This window comes from Protopterus annectens, chromosome 13.part0, assembly GCF_019279795.1.
Source record: "Protopterus annectens isolate FY-2018-M chromosome 13.part0, PAN1.0, whole genome shotgun sequence".
Taxonomy (NCBI): Eukaryota; Metazoa; Chordata; order Ceratodontiformes; family Protopteridae; genus Protopterus; species Protopterus annectens.
The window spans coordinates 417931272-417955443 of record NC_056747.1 but is presented as its reverse complement, the minus strand read 5'-3'; the positions used below and the strand labels follow the sequence as shown (position 1 = coordinate 417955443).

General features: G+C 39.5%; 1 protein-coding gene across 1 annotated transcript in view; it reads right to left on the bottom strand.

Annotated features, from left to right (window-relative positions):
* Positions 1-24172, bottom strand: part of MKS1 (MKS transition zone complex subunit 1) — a 1448767-nt gene that overhangs the window by 332664 nt on the left and 1091931 nt on the right. Inside the window, exon 14 of the mRNA XM_044054835.1 lies at positions 3829-3936. Within this exon, the coding sequence (XP_043910770.1) occupies positions 3829-3936 (108 nt within the window). The remainder of the gene's footprint in view (positions 1-3828; positions 3937-24172) is intronic.

Here is a 24172-nt window from a genome sequence, read left to right as displayed (position 1 = left end):
TGATAGATCTCAACACAAGCAAAGCTCACAAATATATTTTCAGCACAAGCATCTGTACAAAATCTGTTTGATATACAAATGACATGCAGTTCTAATAAATTTGTATCACACGCATTTTGTATAAATAAGTTTGATATTCAAAGGTCATATTCTTTACAAAACTCCAGATAGCTATGCTGCCACTTGCCCATATCAAAGGGTTTAATACTGAGTGATTCTAGTTCCTGTAGATAGGTGTTATGGCTTTCTTGAGAGAGATCTGTAATTAGCTAATATATGGTAGATACTAACTAATGTAATGTAACCAATCTTGGTGCAGTAGATAGCCCAAAAGTTAATACAGAGAACTGACTGTGTGGCTCAGGTACACAAAATCTTAGGACCTCCTGAATTTGTACACTACTGAAATGTGATAGTAAGAATCCTTGAGCAGTAAGGTTACCATAACATAGTGGTCTGGAAGAAGGGCCAACAAAACAGTGTAAGAAACTTATCTGTGTGGATACCACGAAGAAGGGCTAACACTGACTGGAGGGTCAACATCTTGAATTTTGGAGCTCTCACACAGAGGTTGATGAAGGAGAAATCCAAAACTGTCTCAAGTGATCCTTATTTTGGGATATGAAACTCTGTGGAATAAAAGCCCTTGCCAAGTGTTCTGCGGGAGCGTGTTCTATGACATCTGTTTCAAATGTGTACTGGAGCACTTGTGGAAACAACTCTGGTTTTGCATGCGAGGAGGAATGCCCCTGTAAGGAGGAAGAGAATCTATTCACTGTGAGCTGTAACCTTCCCGAATCACCTTCAAAACCCATTTGTCTGAAATTATCTGTCACCGAGCTGAAGCACAGCGAGTCAGATACTGAGAAAGCAGAAGGGAAGTAGGAGCATGAGGAGGAGGGTGGTGACTAAGTGCCTGACACTTTTTGGGAAAATTCCTTGTTTTTTGGATTTGGGGGTGTTACCCTCTTGCCTCCTGTTCTCCTTGGATTCTTCTCCTTGGGGGTCTGCCTGTTATGAGGCTGCATGGCCCACTTGTTCTGTCATTTGAAAGGGGTAGAGGGTTTTGTAACGGAAGAATCTGGGGACCTGAAAAATCCTAGAAGTTTCCTGCATTAATTTACATCTCTCATCCCATTGTCTGTGGACCTATTTAGCAGCAGGTCAAAATAACACTTCTGTGTCTAAAGGTGAACTGAAAATTCTGGATAAGTCATCTAAAATGTTTTAGTTACTTCCCCAAACAAATGTCTTCAAAACAGTTGCTGTAGCAGAAGCCCTAGAAACATTATCAGCACAATCATACACAGTTTTTAAGGCATGTTTAGAAACTTGAGACAGGTTAGACACAATCTGATTTACATAAGACCTACCTTCAGGGGTCAGATAAGCAGAAAATGCTTCTAAGCTATCAGCTCATTTTAAAATAAACTTTCACATATAGCCCTAATAGTTCTGGATTCTGAAGGCTAATGTGGCATTAGAAAACAGTCTCGTATCCTGTCTGTACGACCACCTCCTTATCCCCAAGGACAGGGTAGGAGTAGGAAAAATACCTTTTCACTACTGGAGCCATATGCATGACAGCAACTAGGTCAGCTGTAAGATGAGAATAAAGAAATGTATTAACTTGTGAAACACTATACAATGTATCTGCTTTTTTAGGAATGGATGAGAGAGAACAGATAGCATTACAGGCAGCTTTAAGGCCATCATCCAATGTTGGCAAAACAGGAGGAATGGGTGCAGAATTAGGGACTTCTTGTTCAAGTAAATCATATCAATTGCCCAACTCCGGGAGAACATCTGTCTGTTCACAATAAATACATGCCTTAGCTTGGGAATACTCTCAGAAGAAACAGAAAGCTTCCATAAGGGCAACTTCAGGCCCAATATTAAGTAAATCAGTGTCTTGGCTAACCAATGTGGTGAGATAATCCTGTCTCTGTCAACATCAGACTCTTCAGAAAATGCATCTTCTTCCTTAGAACTAGGGGCAGTAGAATTAGATGAAGGCAAACAGCACCCAGTATTGACTAATTGTAATAGACTCCTGGTCAAGGTAATAACAGATGATTACGATCAGGTCTGTGATAGTAACCACATTATTATGTGTTCAAGACATTAATGCCAAAAAATTCACATTGACAGAGAAGCACGAGAAGTGAATCTTGGGCATGAATGTCAAACACATAATGGGAGGGTGGGGTTTACAATCAGTATACTGATCATAATTCTTTCTATTGCATGGAGTTTTACCTGCTCCATGTACTACTGGGTACAAAAATAAAAAACCTTTAAAAGCTGGTAAAGCCCTTAGCAAGCACTGCCAGCACACTCACCTAATGTGAGATCCCATATTAACAAGTTTTTAGAAAGATTAACAACAGTTAAGCACCTTTCAAAGCACTGTTAATATCAGGTCTTGTGCCACAGTAGTGCTCAGCTAGGTTGCTTTTTTCTTAATACTGGAGTATAATCCCAGTGCTCCATACACTACTTCATTTTTACTGACAGCAACAATTTCTTTATTTTCAATGAGTTTAACTTTCTTTCTTTTTTTCTAGGTACATCCCTAAGGGATGAATGGTTAGAGGACAGCATATCATCCAAACAAAAGGTGTCTCCCTCTGGGCATCTCAACAGGATCTTCTTGAATTATCTCCTGTACCCAAAGTGGATGGTTCTCCCATCCCCAAGCTGGAAACTAAAACAGCCACAGAGGAAGCATCTGACCCTCAGGCAGTGGTGGCTGGCAATGCTACACTACAGGGATTTGAGGAAACAAGTAAATGGTCTGAGGAATCAGCAATGACCACTGCACTGTCACTCTCCATCGGCTGAGGCATAGTAAAAGCCTACACAGGAGGCATGGACTTGTACTTTAACTGTTTTTTTTTCTTTTTTGGTACATTTGGAGAAGGATAAGCAGAACCAAGGTGAGCATCCATGCTGCAGCACGGAAAGAAGCCTGATTGCTGGTTAAAGTATGCCAGAAGGATTAAATGAGAAAGCAAGTTGTCACTGGTAAGCACAAGTAGCACATAAATCTTCCAATAAAATAGAAAATGTCTCAAAACAAAGTTACACAAGCAGCACATAAGAGTTCCCTATCAAAACACAGACAGAATTATCTAAGTTAACTTCCATGCAAAAAACAAATCACACAAAATTAAGTAAACAAGTACTAAAAAATAAATGTCATTTTATCTCCTAAAAATGTACTTCCTGACTGTCTAAAACATTCAAAAGAGAAAGCATAAACAAAAACTAAGCCCTAAGGTACTAAAAGACAGTCCAATCTTCCAAAGATATCCCAAGACAGACCATATAAGTAATTGAGGAACATCTAACAACATGCCTGAAAAGCCAGTATTCTTAAAGAGAAATGCCATTATTTTCACTAAAACACTTAAAAACACTAAAATACATTAAAATATTTGTGTGTGTGTGGAAAGGGTCCCCAAAAGAGGTCTTATCTGTCTGACAAGAAGCTTTGGCTGACTGCTCTCTACAAAAGTCTTAGAGACACATCTCACAAGATAGCAAGAAAGTACTGAAGATTTTTAGTCACACTGGCTACCATTATACTTCCCTCCAAAAGGTATTGGCCTATAGACAGCCAGAGTGACTGTGTGGGAGGGGGTTACAGCTTTGGGAAGCTGGCCGGGTGCTGTATCCTTTGCAGGAAACAATCCTTAGGCTACTGCAGAAGTGAGAATGATGAAAATACACTGAGTTGACAGAGTAACAGTGATCTACATACAAATATAAATGCATAAATCTAGGACAGGGCAATAGAAATTGACACATGATTTAGCAATTTACCTGGTGCAGTTGGTATGACAAAGCAACCATATCCTTCTGTCCGATATCGTTGCCAAAAATCCAATGAGTGTACCGCAAAGTAGAGTACTGGCCAATGGGGAAGAGAGTCTAGAAAACAACCACAAACAAAATTTTTTAAAATGCAGTATATTACTGTGAACAAGTTTTGATAAGACTTTCTGCTCTGCATCAGAAACCCACTTTGTAGATGACAGATTACGACATCACTGCTGTAGTAAAGGAGAGTATGTGACAACAAATATGCATAAACACAAGCAGCTCAGAATGGATAAGTACATCATACTAGTGAAGTAGCAGAAGACACTATTTTTTTTCATTTTCAAATGAAACTCAGGACACTCAGCAATCAAGAACATTTTTAAGGCTTCAATACCTATATCAACATTTCTGCCCTTTGTGCCATCTTTGGTAGGGTACAGTAATAAAGTCCTGCCTATGGCCTCAATCAGACTAACTTGTAGCAAGGGTGCTTGAAGAAAATGGCAAGGGAGGATATGCATCGTTATCCTGGGGAAAAGGCAATGTCAGCTGCAAGAAAACTACAGTTCCTTGGAAAAGAGGCAGCAAGACATTAACACTGACCAATGGTGGGCATGTGGACCTTCAAACTGCTGTACAATGCTACAGCATTCATACAGCAAATGCACAGGAGCATGGGCTATTCACAGGAAAGAAGTAGCATCCCCCACAATGAGGCGAGATGCACATTCTCCCTCTCTCCCAGGGGAGGGGGTAGGCCATTATTACAATGCCCTCACTGCTGACATGCCTGTAAGGAACAAGCAAGCCTCATGGTTACCTCAATGACAGCCTCTCCAGACAGCTCTCACTCCCATACTGTACTGAGTACATCCCTAGTACAGAGGAAGTTGAGCATCAGGTTGACTGGGGGAGGTTTGTAGGCATGGAGCAAAATGGACGAAGATTTATTTTTCCCCTTTACAAAAGCCACTGACGCAAAAAATTAAAAATTTCTGGGTCACCTGACTTGCTTTTGATTTAAGACTTCCCGCAACAAAGGCCAGAATACACTATTTTAATGGTTCATGATTGATTTGAGATGAACATGATTATGAAACAAGAAACAACAAAAGAAGTTAAGACATTTCTACAAATGTCAAATTAAATGACACTCCAAGTTATGAAAAGTAAACCAGCTTAACAATGCTTCCATGCACAAAACCTTGTAAATGTAACACATTTTTCTCATTTATGTTGGCTATATTTAGAAAAATTGAGATAAACAGCACTTTATTCATTTAGTGAAGAATGCCTACATCATAACTAGAAGTCATACAAAAAGTGACAATATGAATTCTCGACAACACAAATATCAAAACATGCAAATGCTGCTTGTGCTTCTGTCATACATAAACACATCTACATTCTAACTGGCAGTTTCCGAAATGGTGCACAAAAAAAATGAGGTAAATAAAAATCTCAGTAAAAACAAATTTATCAGTCATTTACCTGCGCAATTAATAATGTGCAAGGCAAACAAATGTATATATTGGAATAAAAAGTTTCCCTAACATGAATTTACCCAAATGTTGAGTAAAACAACAGAGTTTATGTACACACATTTGAAATGTGTGTGTGTGTGTGTGTATTTCTATGTATATACACATGTCTGTGTGTATGCATACGTGTGGGCTCTGGTGTTAGAAGATAAATATACCTGGGGATTCAGAAAGAAAGTACAGTTGTGTAAAATCCTAACATAACAGAAGATGTCCTTCTCTTCGCTAATACAGTATTCTTTACAGAAGGAAATGTCTGATAAGGATAGCCCAACATCCGGCCAGTATACCAGTCCTTAGATCTTACAGGCACTGTATGTCACACGTATGTTTCTGATTAAGGTGTAGGGCATAAAGCTGATGTATGGATGCAAACACTCATAGGTAGGTATAAAGCTATTAGCTATATAAGTCTAGCCAAAAAGGTACCCTGGCTTTCGCCACCCAAGAAAAGTATTTTTCTGTGCCCCTGTCGAGCAGGGCCACAAAGGTGATTCTTGGGGTGAATTTCCCATTTCCCATCCAATCATCAAGATTTTTCTTGAAGAGTGCTAATGAGGAGCTTTGTTTGATATAGATAGGTAGTTTGTTCCAGAGTATGGGAAGTCTCTGGGACAGGAATCTATCCTTCCAGCATGCTCTGTTTATTGTGGTGACGAGGTTTAGGTCCCTAGAGCGTATAGCTCAGAGGGATTGGGATTTCTTTAAGTGGAGCATGTCCAACAGTTCTGGGTTTGACGTACCTTTTTATGTTAGGCAGAGACTGCCTCTGAGTAGACAATATGCGACGGAGTAAAGCTGGAGTTTTTTGAGATGGTCTGCGTACGGCATCTGTTTGAGGGTGGTAATCCTCTTTCTGAGGTATTTCTGCAGCCTTTCCAGTTGTTGTAGATGTCTTGTGAGGTACATACCAAAAGGGGCATTGTACTCTATAATGGGTCTAATGAGTGAAGCGTAGAGGGGAACAATGACCTCTTTTCCTGGATGAGAAACCTTTTGTGATGAGGTGTGCCACGTAGAAGGATTTTCTGACTACTGTGGTGATGTGATTATCAAAAGAGAGACTCCTGTCCACCTGTGTCCCAAGGTCTCTTATCACACTTTCGGTGTTAAGTAGACTACCACTTATGTGGTAGCTCATGGGTACAGATGACAATGCACTTTTTGGCATTGAGCTTGAGGCTATGGCTTTGATACCAGGCATCTGTCTCAGTGAGGCCCTTTTGTAGGATATCCACATCGGTAGGAGTTTCGATTATGGCTCTGAGTTTGCATTCAGAACCGAACTGCTCCAGGAGGAACATAATACCCTCAGGGACAAAAGAAAGCATGTACATCCAGAAGAAAAAAAGGACAAAAGGAAAAGAAAACAAGGGCCCCAGACCAGGGCAGCAAAACTATAGGGCAAGAGCTAGAAAAGAGAGAAGGAAAGGGACATACTAAATACTGAAACAGTGAAGAGAATGACATCTACTGTTATGTTAAGATTTTATACAACCGGGACTGTCAAGACGGCTGCACATTGAGTAACAGCTTAATTCTAGCTCTTCAAGTGTGAAAACAGAAACTCAGCAGAGAAGGCCAGTAGACTCTTGTGTTTCTGGGGAAATTTCAGTAACTAGCTATAAGTGCACTGCCTAGATGCCAGGAAAAAAGAAATACTGAGGACCTGAAGGAAAATCAGATACAAAAGGTGAGGAAAAACCACTGACTGGGAAATGTTCTGCAGCTGTTCAACAAAAGAAGTTCAACCTCTAGACATGACGTCCAGTAACCTAGAGGAATGTATAAGACAACTGCACCCAGACTTGATTCAAATAAATGAAACATTGATGGAGTATATCAACTCAAACAACAAAAGGCTGGAAAAACTGGAAGAAGCTTTAAACAGATATTCAAATCAGATGATAAAATTGCAAAAATCAGAGGTTGAAATGAAAAGGCTGGTTGAATAAGAGACTGATCAAGAAGAGATGTTTCAAAAAATAACAGTATTAGCGCACAGCAGATAGTGAAAACCTGAGATTTTCAAATATACCAGAGAAGCTGTAAGGAACAGACTGCATTAATTTAATGAAAGTACAAATACGCAACTGGAGTTGTTGTTGTTAGTTGAATGGGCGTGTATGCTCCAAACCTGGCTATGGGAAAGCAGCCTAGACCTTTAATAGTAAAGATGTAATCCTACCAATAGGAGGAGTTGAGTCTGACAAAACTGTGGCAGAAGGACAAAGCCCTAAAAGTGGGAGACAGCAGAATATTTGTGGAGAATGACTACTCATATATCAGGCAAAAGAGGAGTAGATTTATTACACTATTCAGGGAATGTCAAGAAGCAGACAGGCAATTCAAACTGCTGTACCCAGCTATCTTCAAAGTATTCTTCCCTGGATGGACAAAATAATTTGATGAATTTCATGCTAAGGAGGAAATACAAAAAGTTTATCCAACAAAAAGTGAGCTGTGAAACAGAAGAGGATTCTGCTTCTTTAAAGAGCACAGAGAGACAGCACCAGTGAAACCTTTTCCAATGTTTCACTGGAAAATGCAGGAGTGAAGGAAGGGAGCATGAGAGCTGACTAGAAGGATTAAGGGTACTTTGGAAATAAAGCAGAGACAAGATCTGGGAGATGGAAATGAACAGAAGTAAAACCAGTAACTTGGAAATTGACAAAAGTGGGATTACAAAGCAACAATTATACTTGTGAAATATGACAGAACAAGAAATTCTAGAAATAGTGGACTTTTTTGACTTGTGGAGAGGCTCTTAAGCATATGCCCTACTTCATGCCATTAATGTTTGGAAAAATAATTAGGGAAGAGGAGGGAGAAAGTTAACTGTAAATAATACCATTTTTTTCTTAATGTTACTATTTTTATAGTGTACTATTTTCTTTACATGCTATAAAGTAAAGTTTTCTCAGCTATTTTTAAGTGTAATGGGGAAACTATTGTAAACAGGTGATCCTGTTTTTCTTTTTCATTCTTTCTCGTTGTTCTGTTTTAAGAAATGTAGGCACTGCAATGTAAAAAACAAAAGAAAAGTCTGGTTAAAACAGCATGACAAAAGAAAACAATGTGCTTTTTTTCATTTTTGCACAGGGAATTACTGGATCAAGGCCTTTAGCTTGATCTAGTAACATGTTTTGGGGGAAAGCAAGTAGATGAAAAAGAATATTGAATATTGGGGGGCTTTCTTCTAGCAAACAATGTGCGTGCTTGGTAGCAAATCTGTATCTGGTCCTCAGGTCTCCATGGAGACAATCTGAAAAACAGAACATGACTAGAAAAAAATGAGAAATTGGCTAAGAGATAATATTCCCTGCAAGCACTCATGTGTTTTCCAAGCTGAGAGAGCTATAAAGATAAGACATAACAGACAGCACTTAGTAAAAGCACAGGTTGCACCATGCATCTTAGCATGGATAACCTTTATTTTAGGTTAACTCAAGTCTATGCGTGTGGCTGTCAGTATAGGACATCTGTTCCTATTAGGAGAGTAAAACTAATATTTGAAGATGTACATAGTTTTGTGTGCTAGTACAGGTTTTAGGGGGGTATTGGGAGTCTGTTTTACTGTTTGAGGTCTTTCAATAAAAAAAAAGGTTATGTACTTACCATAATGTTCCATTTGTGTTGTCTGTTTTCATTCCTCGTCATCTGTTGGGTTAGGATCTGATCCTCAGATCCAACTTGGCTGTTACTAAAGCGTGTGGCCACCAAAGAACTCTTATCTCCCACCTTACCCATAATGCACCAACCCCTAACATACCTCAGATACTGTTTGCTGTTTTACATAAAGTAGAAATAACCACTATAAATTTCTTAACAGAATAAGTGATATCTGGAGCTATACAACAAAAACAGTGGTGTCCTTATAATCTCTCGTTCTTCCAGAAATCCATTGTGAAAAGGTTAGGGGTTGGTGGGCAGGAAGTTGAGGAAGAATGAAAATGGACAACACAGATGGAATGTTATGAAAAGTACATACCATTTTTATCTGATGTTGTCAATTTTCATTCTATCCTCAACTATTGGGACAGAGACCCAGCTACCTAAATTCCTGGGTGGACTCTAAGGATATTCCGAGTACAGTTGAGCCAAAGGCTGGCCTTCCCCTTGAGGCAGATTCAGTTTGTAATAAGTGATAAAGGTATGAGGATTGGCCCAAGAAGGAGCTGCATATATGTCGTCTTTGAAAGCTCTAGATATAAACACTGAAGAAGTTGCCATGGATCTAGTTGAATGGGCTCTTAAAGGTTTTGGTAAGATTTGTTGTAGAAAAATAATATGCAATCCATCAGCCATTTGGCAACTGGTTTTCCCATCTGCAAAGGACACAAATAATTGGTCTGTCTTCCAAATTTCTTTTCTCTACGCAAGTAAGATATATTCACCTTTGTTTGCAAATTTAGGAATAAAATGGCAAACTGATGGAATGACTGATACTGGATTCAGACACCACCTTAGGAAGGTAAGATATGTTGGTAAGTAATGTGACTCTATTCTTAAGAAAGATCAATTAGGGAGGTTTAGAGGACAACAGAATGAAAATTAACAACAGATTAAAAAGTTTTGTAAACTGTGACATAGGCTTAAATGGATAAGACAATAAACAACTGTATAAAAGTTCAACCTGCCAAACAATGTATGCATGTAACACAAAAGCTGGAACTAGACATTTAACAAAAAGCTGTTATACATAAAATGTGGGAAAATAACTTTTTAATGCAATGATGTTTTCTGTAATGTCTTTAAATGTCAATAGTCTCACAGATAAATACAAAAAAGAAAGAGTAGTGAACTATATTAATAATGTAGAGTGCAAATAGCTATATCACAGGAGACACACTTGGAAAAAACTGAACATGTGAATTTGATGAAGAAAGGTTTTCAGGATGGTTATTCAGCAGAAAATCTGGGACAAAGGAAATGAGAGTACTTATATTAATTGCAAGAGGAGCTCCAGCAGTGATAAAAGAGGATAAAAAAAGATAATAATGGTAGATCTGCAGTACTAAGGGGGCTACTGGCAAGGTAGGACCTTAAAAATTCTGGAAGAAATAATCAGCCTTTAGCAAGGAATATAATTTATAGGTGGCAACTTGAATTTAATTTGCAGCAGTGAAGATGTGACTGTGGGGCCCGGAAGGGAAAGTATAGCAAAGGAGGGTAGACTTTTGAGGAAATTTATGAAAATATTTGACAGGAAAGATGTAAATTCAGTACTAGGAGTTTGGAGTGAAAACTAGACTAGGCTAGACAGAATTCACATTTCACAGGACCGTATGCATTTAATTGAAGGTCTTGATATATACCAAATAACTATTTCAGATCATGTGCCAATAATAACTAAAATAAAAACACAGGGTAATGAAATAAAATTGAGACACTGGTACTTTCCCATTGGTCTGTTGAAAAAAAGAGGAATTTAAAAAATGAGTAGTGGATATTATTCAGGAACTATTAGAGAAAATAGAAATTTCTTCTGAAAATATAGCTAGGGAATGGTATAAAATTAAAGTGGAGTTTAAAAATACGGTGGAAATAAAAGAAAGGGAGATATGGTTAAGAAGTAACAATAATTATTTAGAGAGACTGACAAATGTTAAAGAATTGCAGAATAGGGGCGATCACAAAGAAGAAGAAGAAGAAGAATGCTAAACAGTAAATAAGGGATTACCTCGATAATAAGCATAAGTTCAGAAAGACTGCTGTAAAGCAACTGTTTTTTGATAATAACTCTAGAACACAAAAAAATTAGCACAACGACTCAGGCAACAGAAAGTAGAAAGGGCTTTTGACAAGCTTAGGGAGCCTATATCAAGGAAGGTAACAAGAGATCCTGTAGAGCTATTAGAAACGTTTAGGAAATTCTGTGAAAGCCAGTACAAAGCAGAGAAATATGGAAATCAAGAAAAGGTACAAATGAAAATGTTTGTGGAAGAATTAAATATGCCACGGTTAGAAGTAGATGATGCTAAATTACTAACAGGATAGGAGGAGATGAGATAAAAATAGTGATGTATAACCAATCTACAGGAAAGTCCCCGAGAATAGATGGTATTCCTGTGGATGTTTGGAAGCTAGGAGGGAAAAAACTGATAATGATCTGGTAGGTTTTCTTTAACAGTATTTTAAGAGGAAGAGAAATACCAACATCCTGAAAGAAAGTGATGGTAGCTGCAATACCTAAACAGGGTTAAGATCTATCAGATCCAGCTTCATAAAGGCCCATTTCAATACTAAAGAATGATTATAAAGTGTTTATGTCTATAATGGCTAAAGGAATGTCAAACGTGATGCCAACATTGACATTTATAGATCAATGTGGTTTTGTGGAGGGGAGGCAAACATCTGACATTAACAGAACACTGATGATCCAGAGGAAAGCAGAATGTAAGAACATACCACTGTTGTTGATGGGTCTTGATGCAGAGAAAGCATTTGACAGTGTAAGCTGGGACTTCATGAGCAGGGCAATGGAAGCATCTGCATTCCCTGGTAAAATTATAAGGTTGATTAGGAGGACATATGAGAGATAGGAGGTGAAAATTAAAGTGGGTGGGGTCCTCTCTGATAACTTCTGCTTGAGAAGAAGAACCAGGCAGGGTGTCCTCTTTTCCCTTTATTTGCACTATATTTAGAACAATTAGCAAAGAAAATAAGGGACTCAGAAATTCAAGGATATAACTGGTATTGTAGTCAAGAAAAGCTGGCTCTATTTGCAGATGATATTACTTAATACCTGACAAAATCAGAAAGGGACATTACAGTGCTGTGGAACATTTTGAGACAGTTTCAAATATTTTCAAGATACAAAATTAATGAAGCTAAAACAAAAGCAATAGCAGCAAATTATGTACCCATACATGAATTATTTCAGCAATATCCATATTTATGGGGACATGATAAAATGAAGCACTTAGGAGTATGGATTAAAAATTATTCTGGTGTGGCAGCTAAGGATATGTGGGAAGAGACTAAACAAAAGTTAATTCAAAAACTGAGAAAATAGAAGCTCTGTTATATGGATATGGACAGTAAGATACATGCAGTTAAAATGTTTTTAGTCCCTTTCATCGTATACACAAGTCAGGCATATTTTTATCAACTAGAGAAGAAGTTGTGGACAGCAAGAATTTTATCTGGAAGGGAAGATGGCAAGAGTCAAGTGGGATAAGCTGATTCTTGTAATAGCTCAAATAAGTCAAAAGAATGTGAATCCAACCAGTAATCAAAGCAGACAAAAGTCCAATCTTCTGTGGTGAACAAATAAATATTAATATTTAATAAATCCACAAACAGGCAAAAATAAGCGCTTTCATCTTGAGCACAAGACTTCATCAGATGCCATTTTTTAAAAAACAACTCATATATGTATATATATATATATATATATATATATATATATATATATATATATATATATATATATATCACAATCAATTAATTAAAACACTTCAGATAATTGAATAATTACATAATTCACTTAATTAAAATTTAAATTTCAAAAAAACAGGTTCACTGCTAGAAACCAACATATGAATAAACCCTTTCCTTAACCCTCCCAAAGGTGAAGTGTATATATGTCAATGTTTTTATAGTTGATTTAAGAAAATATATTATACTTGTGAAGCTTTCAAAAATAATACAGGTTTAATTGAAATGTATTCATTACGTCCTGGGTACATACTAGATTTGAACCTAAGCTGCCATCTAAGCTCTCTGTTCAATAATATATTTCTAATGTCCCCTCCTCTAGAATTGTTTTTTTACAATATCTATGATCCCAAACTTAAAAATACTGGGGAAGTACAATTTAAGGTGTGTTTATATAAAGCACTTGTTTCTTTTTTAGACATGATGTCATATAGATGTCCGTATATCCCATCTTTCAAAGCCCTCTCCGTTTTCCCTATATAAAATGCTGTGCATCCCCCACACACAGCCAAATAAACTAACATCCTAGTGTTGCAGTTGCCTTTACAAAAATACACACAGCTGTTTAACCAATTTTGTAAATGTAAAAAACTTTCCTTTATTATGTAGGGACAGTATCGACATCTTCCACAGGTGTTTGTACCTTGTTTGTCTTTAACATTTCTAACATCTACCTGTTCAAATTCACTTTTCAAGTTTCTACCAGTTCTAAAAGAAAATATGGGCTAGTCCCCCATTACCTCTTGCAATTCTTTGTTAACTTTAAACATACTCCAATTTGCCCTAATGATGTTTGTAAAGGGCCCAGTAAAGCCATTATACTCCACTACACATGCTCTTTGGTAATTCCTTGTGTCTCTAAAATGGTTGGAAACCAGTAAGGGGTTTACCTAAAAGTGCCTTATACTTGGTACCCCACCCTCTATACACTTCGTTCAACATGTTCTGAACAAAATCCATGGGGTAACCCCTGTCCACAAACATTTCCTTCAAGTTGTCAAACTCTTTTAAAAGTTCCTTTTTATCAGAAGTCATCATTGCAATTCTGACTGCTTGTCCCTTAACCAAACTTTTTTTCTGAAATGTGGGGTGGCTACTAGTGAAGTGCAAATAACTATTACACCAAGTATCTTTTCTATAAATCCTAGATTTAAAACCTTCATTTGTATGAGATATAGTGGTGTCCAACTAATTTACACTTTCTTTGTCTCAAGTGTAGGTAAATTTAAAAAAAGAAGTCGTACCATTAATATATTGCATGAAGGAGTGAACTTTCTCTTCTCCTCCCAGCCACAGAACAAAAATATCATCCAATAACCTGAAATACAGACGTATACTGTCCATGAAGGGACTGTTAAAAATGTACCATTGTTCTACTCTAACATAACCAAATTGGCATAAATGGGGGCACAAGCTGCCTCCATTGCTACACCACTGATCTGTTGGTAGTATTCACCATGGAAATGTAGGTAGTTCTGATCAAGTACCATTTCCATTAATTCCAAAACAAGTGAAATTTTATCACCTGTCATGGTCAAAAATTTGTGTAAACTATCTCCAAAATATTGATGCCTTTCAACTCTCGGGATTGCTGGTAAATAAATCTTTAACATCTATGGTCAGAAAACTAACATTTTCTGTCCAAATCTCCTGTGTTAATTTACTCAAAAACACCCATGAATCTTTAATCAGATAGTCCGTATTTTTCCACAATTTCTTTTGTCCAATAATCAACATACACTGCCAAAGGGTGTGCTTTTGAACCCCTTGCAGCAACTATGGGTCTGAAAGGCTGGTCTTTGGTGTTCTTATGAACCTTGGGTATTCCAAATACATTTGGAATAATGGGATTTTCTTGCTTAAGAAAATAAAATGTTTTTTCCATCTATTCTGTTTTCTACTAAATACTCTTCTAACAAAGAGTCAATTCTACCATAAGCAATTTTGATCTCGTTCTTAGATACTGAAGTGTAAGTGTCATTGTCCAAAAGACTAGAAGTAATAACATTGTTGTACTCTTCTGACATATATACACTTCACCTTTGGGAGGATTAAGGAAAGGGTTTTATTCATACGTTGGTTTCTAGCAGTGAACCTGTTTTTTTGAAATTTAAATTTTAATTGAGTTATACAATTATTCAATTATCTGAAGTGTTTTAATTGATTGTGATATATATATATATATATTATATATACAGAGTTGTTTTTTTAAAAAATGGCATCTGATGAAGTCTTGTGCTCAAGACGAAAGTGCTTATTTTTGCCTGTTTGTGGATTTATTAAATATTTATTTCTTCACCACGGAAGATTGGACTTTTTTCTGCTTTGATTACTGATTCTTGTAATAGAACAAGTTGGATTGGCATTACCTGATTTGAATGGGTATTTCAGAGCAGTACAGTTAAATCTCCTATACACAGGTTCATAGGTTCGTACTAGGCTATCTGCCCTAGGGCATTTATAAGCCTAGCCAGAGTGTGTGTGGCTTTTGCCACCCCTTGGGATGAGAATACTACGCCCATTTAGGGTTTAGTTTACTGCGCCTCTGTCTAGTAGTGACAAAGAGATGACCCCCGGGGTAAACCTACGATCTCCCATCCACTCGTCAAGATTTCTCTTGAAGAGAGTTAGTGAGGGGCTCTGCCTAACATGGACTGGGATTCTGTTCCAGAGTGTAGGGAGCCTCTGGGTTATGAATCTGTCCCTCCAGCACGTCCTATTTATTTCTGTGTTGAGGTTCAAATCTCTTGATCTTGTGGCTCTGATGGATTTGGATTTTCTGAGGTGGAGCATGTCCATTAATTCCGGATTGGACATGGCCTTGTACGTCAGGCATAGATCACCTCTGAGTAGGCGGTAAGCGACTGAATAGAGCTGGAGTTTCTTCAGCCGGGCAGCATATGACATATGTTTGAGACCCTTTATCCTCTTGGTGAGGAACTTTTGGGGTCTTTCCAACTGCTGCAGGTGTCGGGTAAGATATATCCCAAATGGGGCATTGTACTCAATCATGGGCCTGATAAGAGAAGAGTACAGGGGCACAATGACCTCTCTTGATCTAGATGTGAATCCCTTCATAATAAGGTGGGCAATATAGAAGGTCTTAGTAACCACCTTGGCAATGTGAGTGTCAAATGAGAGGTTACTGTCAACTTGGGTCCCTAGGTCCCTGATTACCTCTTCCGTACTTAATGGATTACCACCCATGTGGTAATTTGTGGGTACCCTGATTTTCCCAAAGGGTATGACTATACATTTTTTGGCGTTCAGCTTAAGGCCATGGCTCTGGCACCAATTATCCGTTTCTATGAGGCCTCTCTGAAGGATGCTTGTGTCCGCTGGAGTATCAATTATGGCGCCCAGTTTGCAGTCATCTGCGAACTTTGTCAGCCACAATCCTCCTATGTTTGCTTGCACCTCGGAAAAATAAATGCCGAACAAGAGGGGTCCCAGGACTGAGCCCTGTGGGACACCGCTTGTGACTTCCTTAGTGTCTGCCATGGCTCCAGCAATTCTGACCTTGTGGGTTCTGTCCTTGAGCCAGTTTGCAACCCATCTTGTGACATATGGGTTTACATTTAAGCTGGTGAGTTTGTCTATGATGCCAGAGTGGGGTATTGTGTCGAAGGCTTTTGCAAGGTCAAGGTAGGCTGTGTGAACTGCCTTACCCTCATCAATGGCCTTAGTGACTGTTTCAAAAAAGTCGACCAAGTTCAAAAGGCAGGATCTGCCCTTGACAAAGCCAAACTGGGTAGGATCCAATGTCTGTAGGTCCCCAATGTCTTTGTTTATGAGTTCCATAATGATCCTTTCCATAGCTTTGCAGACCAGGCTCGTCAAGCTTATGGGGCGGTAATTTCCAGGGTCCGTAGAAGCACTGCCTTTGTGGAGTGGGACCACTGTTGCTGTACGCCACTCTTTGGGTACATATCCTGTAGTAAGGCTAAGATTAAACAGCAGCCTTATGTGCGGGTTTAGTTCCTCTTGGAGTTCATGTAACAGGCAGCCCAGGACACCATCTGGTCCCATTGATGCTGTGTTTTTAGCTTTGGCGAGGGCGGCTCTCACCTGGGCATCTGAGATGTTAGGGAGGCTACACTCTGCTGGGATAGATATTTCTCCTTTTGGGGGGGGGGGGGTGGAGAAATTTGCACTGAACCTGTCTGCCAGAATGTTGGCAATGTATGTGGGTTCAGTGTATTTTGTGTCATTTTGGACTAACTCTGAACATATCTGGGAGTTTCCACCCAGGTTTCTAACATAGCTAAAGAAGGCCTTATGATTGTCTTTTGTCTCTTTTGCGATTTTTCTCTCAAAGTTGGCCTTGGATGATTTTATGAGTGATCATAGTTTTTTGCTAGTACTGATCAGAGATGCCTTCCCTTTTAGGGATTTTGCTCTGTCATGTAGTAGCTTCCTCCTCCTGTTGTAAAGTTTGTTAATGGCTGGGGTCCACCAGACAGGGCGCCTGCCTTTGGGGGAATGGGTCTTGGTTTTATTAGGGATTGCATGATCCATGCATTCTTGAAGGTGCCCGTAGAAGGCATTTATAAAGGATTCAGTGGTATGGGTTGTGGTTTCCATTGGCCCAGGGGCCTTGAAGGATACCACTTCAGACTTAAGAAGTGTAAAGTCGGCTTTTGAAAAGTTCTTCACTGTGGTCTTTTGTGCAGGGGGTGGGGGCAGGATGTGGATTTCAAGTGAGATTAATTTATGGTCTGATCTCACCAATGAGGGGTATACTTCCGGTGTGGAGCATTTTTGTCCCCATGTTTGTGATGATCAGGTCTAGTATATTATCTCCTCTTGTGGGAGTGGTGACTAGTTGTTCCATCGCATTTGAGTTTATGAATTCTAGGAACCTTTGGGCTAGGGTGTTGGGGCTTGAGTAATGTTCCCAGTCTATGTTTGGGTAGTTGAAGTCTCCCAATATGATGGTATTTGGAGAGACATTCATACTCTCCAGTGTCTTCAGGAAGGCTGAGTGGGGTTCCTGAGTTTGAGAGGGTGGTCTGTAGCATGCTACAAACTGTAGGGCAGTTTTGCCTATGGTTAGTTGCACCTGGATGGTCTCCGATGCTTTGTGCATTGCCACTAACCTGGAGGTGTGGGTATCTTTGATGAATATGGATACTCCCCCTCCTTTTGTGGTTCGGTCCAAGTTTTGGGGCCGGAAAGCATGATATGAGGTAAACCCTGGTAGTGCTGGGGTGCTCTCAGGAGCTTTGAACCAGGTTTCAGTCACTGCACAGACATCGATGTTCTCCATACTGAGGAGGGCTTCGAGAGCATACATCTTGAGGTTTAGACTTCTGGCATTGAGCAGCATTACCCTTAGTTTTTTTTCACTTGTGTTTTCTAGGGAGGTGGGTTTGTCTTTTGATCCTTGCCTAAAAAAGGCACTATGGGGGTGGCCAGAGCCTTGGCCAATATCCGGAAGCCCAGGGGTGACAGGTGCAAGCCATCCCTTGCGAAGCAGCGTGGCTTGTCAAGCATGTCATCCCAAGCAGACAGACATTGGATCCCCTTAGAATGACACCAGTAATTAAGCCAATTGTTAAAGCTGATCATTTTGTCTTTGTACTGTGGCATCATTCTTGGTGAGGGTAAGATGCTGCTCAGGGTCAGGGTCATACCGGCCTGGGCTGCATAATCAGAGAGCTCCTCTATGTCTCTTTTCATGTAGTCCAGGGAGGTACGTCTCAGGTCATTCACACCGGCATGGACAATGACCGAGTCATATTTGTACTTGCTTTGGAGTGACCTGAGTGCTTGTGTTATGTGGCGGATTCTAGCGCCCGACAGGCAGCTTACTGTAACCTTTTCCTTGTTCAGTCTGGTGAGCGGGACGTCAGTGTGTCTGACTATGGAGTCACCTATTACAAGTGTATCTGGCATGTTGTTTGGCCTTAAGGGCTGTGACTGTTTAGCACACTGACTTTGTGAACTATGTGTTGCATGTGCTATGTCTTGAGGTAGTGGTCGCTTGGGTGTCTTCTTTGGAGGCCTCTGTTGTTTTGGTAGATTTTTAATCAGAGCCTCAGAGTATGTTTTTGTGTGTTTATGTGTTTGGTTTGCAGTTGTGATAGGTCTATGTGAGACTGGGTTTGTGGTGTGCGTGGTTACCTTCTCCTCCTGACTGGTTTTGCCAGTACTGAGTTGAGAGAGCTCAGCCTCCAGTTTGGCTATATAGTTGCATCTCTCACATATATTTGTATTTGCTGGGAGGAGGAGAGGGTTGTCTGTGTACATGAGGCAATTGTAACATTGCCTCAAGATTCCCAGATTCACCAGCTGAACAGGAGAGGACGCCAGCAACTGACCCTTCGACATGCTAGAATAGTGTAAAGGATTGCTGTGTAACTGAGTCAGAAAGGACCTATAGGGAAATGGGTACTCAAGGGGATTTGGGTGAATGAAGTACTTTCTTTTTGTTTAAGAGTGCTTTACCTGTATAAAAATGCTTTAGGAGCAAGTGCTGGGCTTTTCAGATAGAGAATAGACTGTTTAGATTGCAAGTAGAGCAGTTCTAAGGGAAAAATTGAAGAGCAGACTTTGCGGAGCCAGAAATAGTTTAAACTTGATTAACCGGCGCTGCCCGATGCTGCTCTATGAGCAACTTCGCGCAAATTCGTGCAAAAGCGTGCAAAAGCGGGCTTTATAGCAGGGGGTTGAAAAGAGCTAGGAATTGACCCAAAATGGCCAATAAACTACAAGTTGCTGGGCTGGAACCACTCCTCTAGGGACAAATAGGTTGCTCAGTGCTCCCCACTCCCACTGGTGAACAAAGAAGCTTCCTCCTATCCAAATAAGGATATGGATAGCACAGGAACTATGACAAAGCCCAGAGATCAGCAAAATCTGAAGACTGGACTATTCTAGTTCAGTAAGGCGGGAAAACAAGGATATTTTTTTTCTTTTTTTTCTTTTTTTCAGAGACAGAAGAAAAGGATACAGTAACAAACAGTAAATGCTTTAAAACGGCTAGCGCACTTGAGTGTGTTAGCCTAACAGTTAAACAAAAACTAACTTTTAAAGTGCAAACAGTTTAGAAGCAACACAAATACAGTAAAAACAATATGCAGAGCTGATTTCAAGGGTTTTTAGGTGAAATGCAGTCGAGATACAGTAGTCAAAAAGAAAGCCAGAAAAAAATATTTATATAGCACAAGCAGAAAACTATAATTCAAAGTGGAAAGGGATGGTGATGAAACAGGGGGGAAGCTCAAGAAACAAAGAGAGACTGGGATTTTGAATGCAGACCTTTAAGGAGAATAACAATAATCATGCAGTATATAATACTCAAAGTAGCAGAAAGTATTCTAAGAACTAAGTCAACACAGGAATGGAGAAAGAAGATTCTGCTAATAGGGATACAGATAATAGGCAAGATGGGGTGGAATTTATTGGAGAAAACTGACAAAGGAACCAAGGTACTGGGAGTAAATGGCTAGACAGGGAAAGGTAATAGAATGGGAAGATGCCAAGAGTTTATTTGGACTGCAGGTTAGAGATTGATACCAGTCCCTGACGGTGGAAGGCAGAGTATAGGCAAAGAGAAATAAATAGTGGGGTGCTAAATGAAAGACTAGCACTGGTAGAGTTTTAGTAGAATCTAGAACAGAATCTGTCATTAAAAAGGAATAATTAGAGCATATAAAACATTGCATGATAAATATAAGAATCAATCAGAGGAGGTTAAAAAGAATTGGGAAGAAAGTCTGGGTAAGCAATTCACAAAGAAACAATGGGGGATATATTACGTCTCCCAAATATGCAAAAAAAGTCTAGAAGATTTAGGATTTTTGCTTGGAAATGTTTACAGTTATTTTTATACTCCAATTAGACTCCAGAGAATTTTTCCCTAGGTAGAGAGCAAATGCTGGAGGTGTGACAGGGAAGAAAGAGGTAATTGGGAACATATTGTCTGGAAATGTAATAAGTTGGCAGATTTTAAAGATTCCCTGCAGACTACTCTGTCAGAGATGCTGAGTGTGCAAATTGGTGTAACTAGGGAAATGATTTTTCTGAGCTATGATACAGAATTGGAATTGCCTAGACAGAGTAAGGCCTTGCTGAGCCTAATTACGGTGGCTGCCAAAAAAGTAATTACTAGAAAAAGGAAATCAAAGTCTAAACCAACTGTACTAGAAGTAGTGACTATAGTAACAAATATAAAAGTGGAACTGGGATCTTTAGAAGAAGGAAGGAGCAAATTAAATAAGAAAAAAATGGGAATTGTAGGACCAATACACACAGGGGAGAAATTGAGGTTTAAAAGAAGGCAGGACTTGAATGAGCTAATGTTTGACAATGATTGGGTAGATTATAAGTGAGTAAATGTTTCCAACTGTGATTGTGTCAGTATGGTTTGTAATATAAAATGCTTGCAACTCGGATTGTGTCAATATGGTTTGTTTTCATTTAAATAAATGTATGATCGTCTATGTCATAAGTAATAATTTAATAAAGATGTTTCTTGTTAAAAAAAATATTTTATAGAAATGCACTACATCCTATAACCTGCGGTAGTGGTGCTGCGGTAGCGTTGTCGCGTTCGATTCTCAGCCAGAGTGTCTTCTGTGTGGAGGCATGTGTGAATGGGCATGCCTTCGTTGAAAGTTGTGCATCAGGGCTGGTAACTCAGCACGTAAAAATCCACTACCAAATATTAGAGGACCGGAGTTCCGCTGTGGCGACCCCTAACCGGGATAAGGCGAAAGACACAACAACAACAACTACATCCTTTCATATCACTGTTGCAGAGAAATACTGACTGTTTACAGAAGGGAGAGTACAAGAGCTAAAAAGGCTGGGAGGAAGAAGGCACAGAACAGCCCTCTACAAACACATGCAGAATAGCCTTGGTAAAACCTCCTCTGGCCCTATAAATAACACTCTATTTATAATGTTTAGTGAAAGTATGAACAAGGACCAAGTGGCAGAATCAAGGATGAAACTGGTGTCCAAACCCTTGAAAAAGGCACCAAATGAGGCAACTGCCCTAGCAGAATATGCACTTACTGATGAAAAAGTAATTTGCTATGAAAAGAATAACAAAGAGAAATAGCTCTAGAAATCCAGGCTGAGACAGGTTGTTTGGAAACAGCCAAACCAAAGTCCTGCGATTAAAAGAAACAAAAAGTTGCTCAGATCTGCACATTGCCTTTGTTTTATCCAAATAAAACCTGATCTCTATGCAGATCCAAGGTGTGAAGAGCCTTCTCACTGGTAGACTGTGGAGAAGGATGAAAGGAGACCAATTAACCACCTTGGGCATAAAGGAAGGATTAGTTTGAAAAGACACCCTGTCTCTGTGGAAAAATAAAAAAGAAGGAATAGCATTAAGAGCTAGAAGATCAGACACTCGACTAAATTAAGAGCCAAGAGAAGAACAGTCTTCCAAGTATAATGTTGCATGGAAGCTGCACTAGCAGGTTCAAAAGGAGCCCGAGTCAATTTTTCAAGTACAAAACTGAAGTTCCAAGAAGTCGGAATAGGCTTTCTGGACGGATGATATGAAGGACGTCATTAAGAAATTGCTTTACCTCAAACAGAGAGACTAAAGAGGGACAAGCAGAGATAGCGAATATGTGAGTTTTAACTGAAGAATATGCCAACCCGGCATGGAGCAGATCACACAAATAACAGAGAACCAGAGGAAACCCTACAGAGAAGGCATGCTAATGGCAAGATAGGCACCAGACCAAATTCTTCCCCATTTGGAAATATAGAGGTTTGGAAGGTCACTCAGTGGAAGTTCTAGCTTTGCTGGAGTTTTCATTTTGTTTTTACTGATTGGTTTTTCAGTGACCTTCTCACTTATTGTTTTAGTTTGTTGTTTGGGATATTTTTGCAGTGACCCTAATGATAATGGACATCAGTTGGGTATAACAGCCCTGTGTTTCTAATGCTTAGTCAAACACTCTGCTTGTGCTGTGCTGATGAGGTCTTAAGGCCGAAATATGCATATCCACACCTAGTGGGGTTTGGCTTTATTGGCCTGAAACTGTCCATTAAAATGACGAAGCAAGTCATGTGCATTTAGAATAGCCAATTAGCTGAAACACTTGATGTTCATAGGGGTCATTTGCATATATCCCATGTGCCTCTGATACAAGAGGTTTGGGAGGTCACTCAGTGGAAGTTCTAGCTTTGCTGGAGTTTTCATTTTGTTTTTTACTGATTGTTTTTTCAGTGACCTTCTCACTTATTGTTCCATTTGGACATATATGATTTTCTGATAGTGGATTTCTTGGTTTCCTACAGAACCTGGAGCATATCCTCAGAAAAGAGGTGCCTAAAAGGAATCAAACCCAATCACCTACAGTGTTCATCTGAAGAGTGGACAAGTGGGGATGGATAAGACATCCCTTGTCTTGTGTGAGAAGATCCACCTGGTGAGGTAACCCCTGGTCAAGTGATAAAGAAGGGGAAACCAATGCTGTCTGGGATAAAGGGGAGTTATAAGCAAGATTTTGAGACAGTCATGCCTGATTTTCTACAGAACTCATGGCAGTAGAAGGAGGGGAAGGCATACAGAAACATTCCTTTCCAAGGAAAATCCAGAGCGCCCATTTTCCAAGACAGAGGATTTGGTACGCTTGTACAGAGTAGAGGAAGTTGTCTATTCACAGGGGAGGCAAAAAGATCTATCTGAGGAATACCTGACCAAAGGACTATGCCCAGAAACATGTCTCTGGGAAGCATCTATTCATGAGCCTATGTTCTGGACCTACTCAGTGAGTCTGCCACTAGACTGTGCCCTAAAGGAATGTAAACCACCTGAAGAGTCACTTAATACCAGATAGCCAAATCCCATGCCTGAAGAGCTAACCTGCCAAGGAGACAAGACCACATACTACCTGCTTGTTGACATACCACATCACAGTGACAGTCTGTGAAGACTGTGAGAGCACTGGGATTGACAATGGAATGAAAAGCTTGCAGAGCCAGAAGTAGAGCTCTCATCTCTTTTACTCTGATATGATCTGACCACTAATGAGGAGGTCACAAGAAGACCCCCCCACCTTAAGTCTGAGGTGTCCGTTAACAGTTCCTGAGAAGGAAATGGAGCCTGAAAGCATAGCCCTGATTGAGAGAAAGTTGTTGAATCCACCACTGAAGCTTGAGTTTGAGACAAGGAAGTAAAGGAACAGGGAACTTCAGAAGGTGACAGTGTTGAAGCCACACTTATATGAGGTATCACTGTAGCTTCCTCATATGGAGCCTGGAGAAAAGCATAGGAATACTAGAAGCCGTAAATTCCAGAACCCTAAGAAATTTTCTGGTTGTGAGAGAGGACAGAGGAAGAAGAGACTGAAAAAAGGATGTCAGAAACAAAACATTGAGAGCAGGAA